Genomic DNA, 12,891 nt, shown 5'->3' on the forward strand with positions numbered 1-12,891 from the left:
TTGTCATCTCAGGGCCAACTGAGTTCTACACATGGATCTATCAGCCTTGACTGTGGCTTGTCATCTCAGGGCCAACTGTGTTCTACACATGGATCCATCAGCCTTGACTGTGGCTTGTCATCTCAGGGCCAACTGTGTTCTACACATGGATCCATCAGCCTTGACTGTGGCATGTCATCTCAGGGCCAACTGTGTTCTATACATCAGAGTCATCAACCGTGACCGTTATGAATGTGGGAGTTAGGACTCTGTGTCAAACACACACACCAATAATGACTGACTGTTGCTAGGTTACCCAGGGCTGGCTGTATAGTCTACACATTGGATCCACCGTCTAGTCATCAGACCTTGTCCATAACAGATGTAGATTGAGTCGTTTGCTTTGTTCACATCATCCACATTTACCTATCTCATGGGTCAATAAAAGGATTTTTATTGTGTTTTCCTGACATAGGTATCAACAGAAAACTATATCTGAAAACTTAAGCAAGCTAGAGCAGTTGATATCTTTCAGACTCTATTGTCCTGTTGTTGTTTTCTATTTGTAATCTCAGACAGTGCTCTGTTCAGGGGAAATGTTTGTGTTGACGACTGTAATGTCTACAGTATAAAGAGAGTAAGCACCACCGATGAACTGAAGAATGGGTGAGAGAAACCTGCTACTACTGAAAACCAGTGAACCTTCCTGTGAACTTAATACAGAGCTATCACTTTGTGAAACGTCGCCTTGCCAGGAGGATATTGTTCACAATAATTCTCTTTGTGAAATTTTTATTTCTGAAATGTTTTTATGCAATGGTTCAAAAGTGGGTACTTGAACAATGATGATGTAAGTGTTTTGTGGAGGTGTGCAGGTGCTGCTGCTGCCAAGTGGTGGCTAAAGTAAGGGTTGTGAGGGAGGGGATGCTATTCCTAGCCTGGACCTACTGATACTGTAGATACACCATGTTGCTTTTAGTGTATTTATAGCCCAGCACAGAGCAGCCTCACCTGGAGCCACTCTGTGAATGTTCAGTGCTGGAAAATTAAGCGGTAATAGGATCCATTTCATAATTCTGTTCTGCCTAAATGTTTTAAGAATGTGGTCCACGGAATTCCACAGATTTGATTGCACTGATGTCATTCTTATGAAACTTAGGTCTGGCATAATGGGACCTGCAGCCCCCAAGACCCCCGGGTCATATTCCTCCTTTTCACTCATACCACATTCTCATCCCTGTTAGTGTAAGTCAGGAAACCTCAGGGACTCCAGTCTTTGCTTTTTACACTTCCCTTATAATGTTTCAGGTAGCATGTATACCCAAAGTCTGGAGCTTGAGAAATATGATACACCAACATGCATCTTTTAAGTGTTAACTAGCTCGTTTCAATCAAAAGCTGGGACTGTAGCAATCCTGTTCAAAGTTCAGAAAGGCCTGCTTGCTTGAGTTCTTCCATTTTCAATCATGGTGTGTATCTGGTGTTGCATGTAAGGCTGCCGTAGTCACAGCACGCTGCAAGTTTTTAAGAGTACATTAATTTTCAACATCCTGTTTCACAAATAACACAAGGCTCTCCAGTTTCATCAAAAGTAACATAACAGGCCACAAGGCGCTTCAGTCCCATCATAAGTAACATAGCAGGCCATAAGGCTCTTTAGTCCCATCATAAGTAACATAGCAGGTCATAAGCCTCTTCAGTCCCATCATAAGTAACATAGCAGGCCATAAGGTGCTTCAGTCCCATCATAAGTAACATAGCAGGCCATAAGTCTCTTTAGTCCCATCATAAGTAACATAGCAGGCCATAAGGCACTTCAGTCCCATCATAAGTAACATAGCAGGCCATAAGGCTCTTTAGGCCGATCATAAGTAAAATAGCAGGCCATAAGCCTCTTCAGTCCCATCATAAGTAACATAGCAGGCCATAAGGTGCTTCAGTCCCATCATAAGTAACATAGCAGGCCATAAGGCTCTTTAGTCCCATCATAAGTAACATAGCAGGCCATAAGGTGCTTCAGTCCCATCATAGGTAACATTGCAGGCCATAAGGCTCTTTAGTCCCATCATAAGTAACATAACAGGCCATAAGGCTCTTCAGTCCCATCATTCGGTAACATTGCAGGCCATAAGGTGCTTCAGTCCAATCATTCGGTAACATAACAGGCCATAAGGCTCTTTAGTCCCATCATAAGTAACATAGCAGGTCATAAGCCTCTTCAGTCCCATCATAAGTAAAATAGCAGGCCATACGGCTCTTCAGTTCCGTCATAAGTAACATAGCAGGCCATAAGGCTCTTCAGTCCCATCAGTCCCATCATAAGTAACATAGCAGGCCATAAGGCTCCTTAGTCTCATCATAAGTAACATAACAGGCCATAAGGCTCTTCAGTCCCCTCATAAGTAACATAGCAGGCCATAAGGCTCTTCAGTCCCATCATAAGTAACATAGCAGGCCATAAGGCTCTTCAGTCCCATCATAAGTAACATAGCAGGCCATAAGGCTCTTCAGTCTCATCAAAAGTAGCATAACATTTCATAAGGCTCTTCAGTCTCATCAAAAGTAACAAAGTTATCATTGTAAGAGGACAGACAGGCCACTTGTAACAATATATGCCCATATGCACAACTGACTCCCCCTTGTTACAACAGTCATTAAATCATGAACATTTACATGATCATTTGTTAAACAATGTTTAATTTTCTTCATGCCAATTATGTCTGAAATTATAGTGATGATTTGGTATGAACAAATGACTAACTTTCATGCCATTTAAGATGATTTGTTGCTTTCGAATGTAAACTTATTATCAGTACGATTCTGCTGCAAACGGACTATAGTATCTTACTCCAGGAGAACAACAGGTTACCATGCTCTACTGTCTCATCATAATAGAACAACAGGTTCCCATGCTCTACTGTCTCATCATAATAGAACAACAGGTTCCCATGCTCTACTGTCTCATCATAATAGAACAACAGGTTCCCATGCTCTACTGTCTCATCATAATAGAACAACAGGTTCCCATGCTCTACTGTCTCATCATAATAGAACAACAGGTTCCCATGCTCTACTGTCTCATCATAATAGAACAATAGGTTCCTTGCACGACATTATCACCATAACAGAACAGAATATTGGTAAAAACCTCACATCGGTAGAATCTGGGAACATCTGAGAAGTCAGTTTGCTGCAGCTTATGAACCCAGAGTAAACAACTGGTTTATAGTCAAGTCAGCCTTTTATTTCGTATAAAGGCCCTCGCCCATGTACAAACATACACATAATTATTATAAAGATGAACATGGGCAGATCCAGGAATTGTGTGTGTGTGTGTGTGTGTGTGTCTGTGTGTGTGTCTGTGTGTGTGTGTGTGTGTGTGTGTGTGTGTGTGTGTGTGTGTGTGTGTGTGTGTGTGTGTGTGTGTGTGTGTGTGTGTGTGTCGTACCCAGACATCACACACACACACTGATCCCCCAATGATGAATATAGCATAGCTACATTATGAACATGTGTACTATAGCATAAGGGCCATGGTGAAATACAAAATAGATTATCCATCAACTAGCCGCTGCCTTAGCTCAAAGCTCAAACATAAATATTTACCAAGATTATTTAATAATTCCTTTGATGTAGGATATAACAATTGATGAAATTTATACATAGACGGATTGTCATTGTGCATTTGTGGTAAATAACAGTTTCTTAGATTATTTTAACATTCACATATAAGTATAAAATGAAATTCATCTTCTATTCCTTTATTACATATGGGGCAAATACGTTGATTAAAAGCAACTCCCAACCACTGTCACTCGTTAACCTTTAATTTTAATATTCCTGCTCTGATCCTAGTAAGAATATTTCTGTTTTTCATTTGTTAACAAAGTTAAATATTTTTCTGGTTCTAAAAGGCTTTTATATTGTCTGTAAAGTTTATACCTTGAACTTTCTTTAATTGTTCTATTCCATGTCTCTAAATACATGTCAACATATATGAATGCCTTGTCATCACCTTGAGTGTTTGCTAGAGTGTTTCTGTTGTGTTCCAGTGTTCAATGTTGGAGAGTATCGTCGTGCAGCTACCAACAAATACCGCAGCCATGACTTCTTCCGCCCAGACAACAAGGAGGCCCAGGAGATACGAACGTCAGTAGGAATATCTCACCTACCAACATTCCAATGTTGCAATTAATCAACTTAGTCAGTGGTTAACTAGTACACTCCTAAAACCAGCAAAATCTACAATTTTCATAAGAACAACAATTCTCTATCACAAAAGTGTTTCACTGAATCTATGTAATTACAAATGAATATTGTGTTCTAATATAATTATCATTGTAATTTCTCTGAGGCCTGCATGATTTCTTGGCATGACCCACTGCCTGTACATAAGACATTAAAGTAATCACCACCTAATGAAACTAGTTAATTATTTGATTCTACGTCATGAAAGTAATCACCAACTAATGATACTATTTAATTACTTGATTCTACGTCATGAAAGTAATCACCAACTAATGAGACTAGATAATTACAGCAAGTGTAACACGTGTACTGATTCCCCTGCAGGAAGTGTGCTTTACTGGCCATGGAGGATGCGTGCAAGTTCCTGGAGAACGGGGGAGAGGTTGGGGTGAGTGCACATTGTGATAAGGGAGTTTTCACTGTGGTGTCGATCAGTGCCAATACTGCATGTATTGTGACTAGGGAATTGTATTTGTGTTGTCCAGTGGTGTTAATATTGCATAAGTTGTGATTAAGGAAGTTTATTTGTGTTGTCCCGCTATGTGAGTATTTCATGCTTTGTGATTAGGGAATGTTAATCATGCTGCATATAATGACAGCATTACTTTGCTTTGTGATTAGGCGACGTCAATTGTGTCATGGCTTATGTCAGTATTACACCTATGGAGATAATGTAATTTTAACTGTGATCTTGTCCAGTGTCAAAATTACATAAATAGTGAAGATGGATTTATTTTTTTGTCTCACAACTTACATGGGTTTGATAACACTCTGTCTCTGAGTTTTGATGTGAAAGTATGAATCATGACTAGTCATAGATTATTAAAGGTCACATGCAACGTAAAACACAACTTTGCAGATTCTGATACCTTTCGGTATGGACTTACCAAAACAAATCATCAAAAATGCAAATTCAACCTATAAAGTTGAAAAATAACGCGATGAAAAAACTGCGCGAAATCGGAGTTCAAACCTTTCACTAATTTTCCCCTGGAAAACGGGTTTCAACAGCTGGGCTGCGCTCATAGCACGTGCGGAGTGAAATAGGTTCGCGCAGATTTGAAGGGGGTTGTCCGGTGAATACTCGGTGAAGGCTTTGGTGTGAGCTATTTTTCTAATGTTTTGTTGATATCTCACAGGTAGCGAGCTTTTATATGTTATGACAGTAAATTAACTGTTTATATAATTTCATTTGTCTATTTCACCACACGTTCTTCTTACTGAGTCACTTTCTCAGTTCGATACTTAAAAGCAATGTCATTATTTAGCGTTGACAGAATTTCTAACTGTGATATAGATATGTCGTTGTCACAGACAAAACTCAATGTCTTGTTTTATTGACACCTGTGTGTCTGCCTGCCTGTCTGCTAATGACAATATTCAATACACAGCTGCTATCACTGACCACATGCAATTTGAACTTAACACCAATCAGGCTATACACCATAAACAAAATGCATTGATTTATGGCCTGAGTTCGATCTGTCACATTATGTAATTACACAGACAGGCAGGTGTGATACTTGAACACATGACATGTTATGATGTCTGTTGATTGTAAAATGTTATACACAAAATATGAGCATGTATTTACAAAACCCAACATCTCTATATATACACACACACAATGAGCCGTGAGGGCATCTGCAAATGAACCAGCCGTTACACTTGAGTGCACACCCACCGCTCTGACTGGGTTAGGTATCCCGGCTGCTTCGTTTCTTGGGAAGTAAACCCAAGTACACAATATTGCACTTTTGATTTGCGATTGTACGCTTATAATTTTGTTTATATGTTTTTTCATAACCAGCAATGTATATTATATGTCATGAATAAGTGATAATTGTGTTTTAATTATGTTTGATTTTTTGGTTGCATGTGACCTTTAACAGTGTCTCTTTCAGGGATTCCAGCTCAGAGCAGGTCATCATTTTATCATACTGAAAAGCTACTTGTGAGACTAAAATGGCTGATTGCTCCCCATTGTACACCAGCTTTGTTAGTTGTTGGCCATGCTTCCGGTCACTACTGTGTTTAGGCTAGGCCTACCCAAAAAAAGTCCACATTAATCGTGGAAATAGCAACATAAACATAATAATTCGCTACTGAAACAGTTAAAACGGTAACGAAAGACTATGAAACTGCAACATTTTTATATTAGCAAACTTTGACCTCTACTGCACATGCGCGTTACGATCCGCACTTCTTCAAATTTCCAAGCAACCGCCAATCACCTCGCGTAGAAATAGTATTGAATGTGTTGAAATAATTGTTGTCAATCATTTCATATGAATGGAAAGTAAACTAAACAAGTGTGCGCACAGGTATGATGATGATAAATTACACAACAGAAATACTTTAAAAAGGGAATGTAAGCAATCACGTTTTGTCCAAGCTGGAAAATGTCATCATGAGGTAGAGACTTCCTCTTCCATGAGCGCATGCATAAAATCGAAGTTGCAGGCTTTTCATTTTTTTATCCAGATTTAGCGATTTAAAGTTACCGTATTTTTCCTTATCCTGACTCATGCTTATTGCTTGCTTGTCTTCTTCTTCTTGCGAACATTGTGGAACACTTGTATCTCCCTAATTGAAGTTCCCTTCAATAAAAAATCACTAATTAGTACTCACCACGAGTTACCTCCCTTCCACAAGCGCGGGAACGAGGGAGCCACCTCCACCCATGTGCCTCACTCTCTCCTTCTTCGCCCAGTGAGCAGGATGTGAGAGCGCCTGTGTCTCCCTACACACTATATCCTTTGGTTATTCTTAGTCAGTTACCTCTTATAGTTTACTATAGAGATGTAGCTAGTATCCTTCATCAATATGTATTGATAATTATTCGTATTTCTACTGTTTATTCACGGGATTCCGTGATTGTTCAGCTAGTTTACGTTGATGAAAATCTGTACTATTTGTAGATTATGCTCACCCGCATTTAATATGCCCTAGCTGTACTACGCCTTGTGCGTTTTCTTCACGTTGCAGTTACGGTATTAATCTATCTAATTCTGCATTTAATAAATATCATCTTTGCGTCTTGAGACGTGCAGCAGATAGGTCACGCAAACAAGGTTTAGCCATGGCCGATACATCGGACCCCCTAGCCAGTCAGCTGCTGTCGGACGACCCCCTCCCGTCTGGTGTTCTGCTAGAGTTTCCCTCGGAGGAGGGGCGTGGGATGCAGTCCGCCGTCTCCAAGAAGCGTCCTGCTTCCCCAGACATCCCGTCATCGCAGCCAAAGTCTAAGAGGGCCTCGACATCTACTCAACGCAGACTCCGTACCCCCAGGGCAGCGTCTACCTCCAAGGGGAAATCTACGAAGTCTTCAAGAACGTTCTCAGCCGAGATTGTTCCCGCCGCTGAACTGGGCCTGTATGATGATCAGCCGATCATCATACCCGATCTACGCCACAAGAGACGACCGGTGTCGGCAACAGTGACGTCAGCACAGATCGCCATGCAGCCTGATGTGTCTACACTGATGTCGGATGATCTTCCTGAGGGCCCCGTCGCTAACATCGCAGAGAGGGCACCGACTACATCTTCACAGACCGTCCCAGACGACCTGATGCGGCAAATCATGAAGATGATGGAGGACCGTTGCAGACTGGATAGACAACCAGCCCAGAGCCTGAGCCTTCGCGAAGGCTCCAATGTAGACGACATCCCAGAGGGACCCCCCGTCAACGTAGCGGCCACGACTAAGCCACCTCCGCGAAGGAAGTCACAGACCACCTCGACGAAGGACCCAGATGTACAGCCTTCGCGAAGGGTTTCTAGATCATCACCTACCTCGGACTCTGATGATCAACACTCACATAAAGGCTCGAGAAGGAAGATCACCTCATCCCTGGACTCTGACTCGGACCCCCAGACTTCACGAAAGCCTTCGCGAAGGTCAAGTCGTCGCTCCCCAGGACCGGACGCAGATGAAGCTTCGCGAAGGTCTTCACGAAGGGCACCAGTAACAGGCTCCAAGTCATCTTCGTCCAGAAGGTCATCCAGGGAAAAGCCTCCGCGAAGGGCAACCCAGCCCATAGCGAACACTTCGCTAAGGAAGTCCCTGGCCGCCTCCGCGAAGGAGCTAGAGCCTCACCAGTTGCGAGGGACATCGCGGAGGAGTAGCGCTTCGCCGAGCCCACACCCTGTAGAACACAGAGGTCGTTTGCGAAGCAAGCACACATATATATTGATCGGGCTCTGACTCGATACCTTCGCGAAGGTCGCGAAGGCTAAGTGGCTCCAAGTCTACTTCACCCAGAAGATCTAGAAGGCATACTTCGAGAGCTTCGCGAAGTCACCGGCGTTCGCCGAGGAAGTCTCCTCCAAAGTCTCCATATACTATCCACTCGTCATATATAGCCACTCGTCAGTCCGTTCAAGACATCGCATGAGTTGTCTATCAACTGTATGCCATATGCCGTCTACAAGCCTACGCGAAGCAATTGCACAGGCTATTTACAACACAGAATGTCGTTGTATTATTTAGTCAACGACGTTTCGTAGATCTTCACAGGAATCAACTTTTCCGTATAGATTGCTAGGTATGCAATCCCGGACTACGATACGATTATCTACATGCGTGACCATTACGCAGATCTGCAGACAATTCAATATCGAAATTGAACAGCAGCCTTGTTACAGCGAGTATAACTCATAATCGTCAACGATTTCTGAGAAGAAATATGTACAACAAGTTCAGCTTTAATTCTACAATTATGACGATACATTCATGTATACAGTCTACAAGCTGTCAACTTGCAAGTTTTATTGAACCTTTATATAAGGAAGTCGGAATTATCTTCAAGACTGAAGTTACTTTCACGACAACCAGGAAAATAACCTACCCAGCATTAATATTACAGAGCGAGGTATTTCGCGCCGGAGGTTTCGCGCGTTTACCATTAACCCTCGAAACACGTGGTCACCGGGTAACTTCGGGAAGCTACGGTGAAGACCGACGATTGTTCTAATATCAACGATGGCACTATATTATACAAGGTTCCTTTTCCTGCTACACCGGTGACATCACAGCGCGGGTACTCTACAGAATCAAAATGCCTTGTTCTGATTGGACCGCGATGGACAACGCCCTACGCAGAGGTCGATCATAGTTCACAGTTCAAGACTTAGGTTGCAAGTGACAACAATATATCAGTGAACGAGCAAGCCTCCTTACAGTCCAGCTAATCTGAACCTTCATGATTGGGCTGCCTTCTTGAGGTTAGAGACCTCCCCTGTCAAGTAAGGACGAGGGTACGGCAGTCAGGCGATTTTTTACATAAAGTTCAACGATGGCAGTCACACCTGGTTGTGCACCTACATCGTCAAGGACTTCGCAGCGAATTTACCTAGACGACGGGATACAAGTGGATCCAAATCCACAGCGTCTCAGACTACAGTTGAATTTCATCATAAAGCTACTAACACAACTAGATGGTTAGTAAACCTACTTAAGTTGGACCTAGAACCGTCGCAAGATCTACTAATTCTAGGTTTTTGATTTGTAACGGCGGAGAATCGTATAATTGTACCGGAGACCATGGATCAAGATCCAACAGTCAATTCCACAAGCCTTACTCTCTCCGCTACCACTACGACAGTGGCAGAGCCTGTGGAGGTTACGCACTTCAGCTCAAGACATGACAGGCAGAGGCAGACTACAATTACAAGTCATCATCAATTCGCATCTAGACGAATCTCTACCGGTTCAGGTCAAACCTCATCTACTATTTTGGACCAAAAGATCGAATGTTTGAATAGGCGTCTCGTTATTAGAGCTGGAATCGATAACACTTCTCTACGTAGATGTGTCACTACAAGGTTGGGGAGCCCATCTTGCCAACAGGACGGCATCAGGGCTATGAGCAATCAAGAGAGCAAATTACACATAAATCTGCTAGAGATGCAAGCAGTGATAACGCCTTAATGCACTGGAGCAACTTACTACAGTATACCCAGTGGATGATTCACACAGTCAATTCGACAGTGGCGTTTTTATGTGAACAAACTAAGCTCAACCAGGTCCCCGAACCTATCGACTCTATGTTTTCAATTGTTCGATTTAATCGGCAATCTCAACATACATGTCAGAGCATATCACATTCCAGGAGCAAAGAATGTGATAGCAGACGCTCTCTCTCGGCCACACATACCATCGCCGACAGAATGAATGCTCCATACAGAGATATTCACTCAAATTATCAAGGAAATAGGAACTCCACTAATAGACCTATTTGCCCTTTCGATTCAACAAACAACTGATCATTAGTATCGCCAGTTCCAGACCCACTAGCATTGGCAACAGACGCACTAAGCATATCGTGGGAAGGACTCAACGCGTACGCTTTTCCGCCACCAGCGTTAATCTCACAAGTTTACTCAAAATCAGTCAAACGCAGAGCCTCCATCTGAATTTGGTCGCGGCCTACTGACCAGCGAGAACGTGGTTTCCAACTCTTATTCAAGAAATCGGACAACCAATACTACAGCTTACAGAGTGCTCGAATCTGTTAATACATCCACACACCAAACAAGCGCACGGAAAGCCAGAAATATTCCAACTTCACGTATGGATTGTATCAAGGCGTGTCTGAATAACAGGTTATTCAGCCAGAGCGGCAAAGCAGTCTAGCTTGCCCTGCGTAACTCAACTTATACGATGACAAATGGCACAGTTTTGTCAATTATGCTGCAAAGAAAGGATTTACAGCTAGATATGCTACTCATCCTCAAGTGGCTGACTACTTATGTTATCTACGTCAGACTAAGATTTTAATAGGCTCAACTTGTCCACCTATCTTGCAGCAATAGCTCTGTCATAACTGAGAACGGGCGTCAAGTTAACCTAAACCCAGTTACTCGCCTTGCTACGAGCTTTCCGATTGGAGGATTAAAACGGAAGTTTCACGCTCCAACTTGGGATCTGAATATAGTGCTCCAACACCTCACAAGTGAGGTTTATGAACACGCTTTGATGATATACTTGGACCCCATGATACGATGAATCTATCACGATGGCCAGTAAGAGCACTGAAAATATATCTCCACCGAGCCAAACAGGAGGGAAAAATTCAAGAGATTTATTTCCTCTATCAACAAGCTACGCAGACTGAAGTCTCTTGTACTACTATCTCCTTTTGGATCAGAACTGTCATACTACCGTTGCCTACAAGACTGCAGGACTCGATTCAGTCCCTCCAAGAAGCTTCTAATGCCTCATGAGCTTCTAATCCTCATACAAGCTAACATCTACACTTGCTCTTCACGACAAGTGCGATTGTAATACCATAATGGAGGGTTATTTCTGGAGATCCGATATGGTGTTTGCCAACCACTATCTGAGAGATATCACCACCGAGGACGTCTCAGGTATCCACCAATTCGGTCCCATGGTCCTCGCACAACAGTTGACAGTTCCTCTCGGAGAAGATAAGTCAATCTTACAGATTTCTACTTATCTTATAACAGTACTAAATAGCTACATGCTATATATATTTTGCTTAAGTTCTTTTATTATCTTAAGCTCAGTACTATGGTTATTATATCATACAATATATAAGCTAACAACTCTACGGAGTTTGTTATTATATATTTAGCTTAAGTTAATCATATCTTAAGCTCAGTACTATGGTTACATTATAAATGTATTAGCTAACAAACTCTACAGAGTTTTTGCTATTATATATGTAGCTTAAGTTAATTATATCTTAAGCACAGTACTGTACTCATATCATAAAAGTATATTAGCTAACAAACTCTACGGAGTTTTTGCTATTATATATGTAGCTTAAGTTTATTCATATCTTAAGCTCAGTACTATGTTTATATCATATAAGTATATTAGCTAACAAACTCTAAAGAGTTTTTTGCTATTATATATTTAGCTTAAGTTTCATCATATCTTAAGCATTATGGTTACATTATAAAATGTATTAGCTAACAAACTCTACAGAGTTTTGCTATTATATATATAGCTTAAGTTTAATCATATCTTCAGCTCAGTACTATGTTTATATCATAAAAGTATATTAGCTAATAAACTCTAAGGAGTTTTTGCTATCATATTAACAAGCTTAAGTCTATTAGTCTTAAGCATTGTATTAATGTTATATATGGGTCATTCTCAAAATTTGCCCAACTTTTGGTCAGTAACACATTGTTCTGAAAATATTGTTTCAATTTTTTTTCAAAAATCATATTATGAAAGAAAAATGTATTTTGTTTCTCATGATAATGTAAAATGGTGTACCTGTTTGTTATTTTTGGGACAAAATTGGGTTTTTATCATCATTTTGAAAGAAAAACCACTGTCAGTGGACAGCGACATTACTTTGCAGTACCATAAAGTTTAAATTCCAGGGTATTTATACATATTTTTTAAAGATTTATAATGAAACACCAATATTGAAAACACATTCCTGCATGAAATATTGAAAACAAAATGAAAATCACATATTTACATTGAAAACAATGACTGTCCAAAATGTCACAGTCAGTGGTATAATGAATATAAACATGTGACATTAATAATTATCTCGTTTGAGTAAAAAATATGAAACACTAAATGGTCCTTTTGCTGATGACTTTCTTCTCGTGGCAGAAGTTTTGTGGAGGCCAAATTTTATTTTGATGTTGAAGTTTGATGCAGTTGGTGAGTCT

At 41.1% G+C, this 12,891-nt stretch overlaps 1 protein-coding gene across 10 annotated transcripts in view; it reads left to right on the forward strand.

Annotated features, from left to right (window-relative positions):
* The window catches only part of LOC124288601 (6-phosphofructo-2-kinase/fructose-2,6-bisphosphatase-like), a 119,252-nt gene that overhangs the window by 63,119 nt on the left and 43,242 nt on the right, over positions 1 to 12,891 (forward strand). For all 10 annotated transcript variants that reach the window (XR_006901485.1, XR_006901483.1, XR_006901484.1 and 7 more), the window contains exons 3-4: positions 4,032 to 4,128; positions 4,552 to 4,615. Coding sequence is in view for 5 of the 10 variants with exons in the window: in XM_046725156.1 (XP_046581112.1) it covers positions 4,032 to 4,128; positions 4,552 to 4,615 (161 nt within the window). In the remaining 5 variants the exon portion in view is untranslated. The remainder of the gene's footprint in view (positions 1 to 4,031; positions 4,129 to 4,551; positions 4,616 to 12,891) is intronic.

The sequence above is a fragment of the Haliotis rubra genome, unplaced genomic scaffold (genome assembly GCF_003918875.1).
Source record: "Haliotis rubra isolate DU_JTF1 unplaced genomic scaffold, ASM391887v1 Scf420, whole genome shotgun sequence".
Lineage (NCBI taxonomy): Eukaryota > Metazoa > Mollusca > Gastropoda > Lepetellida > Haliotidae > Haliotis > Haliotis rubra.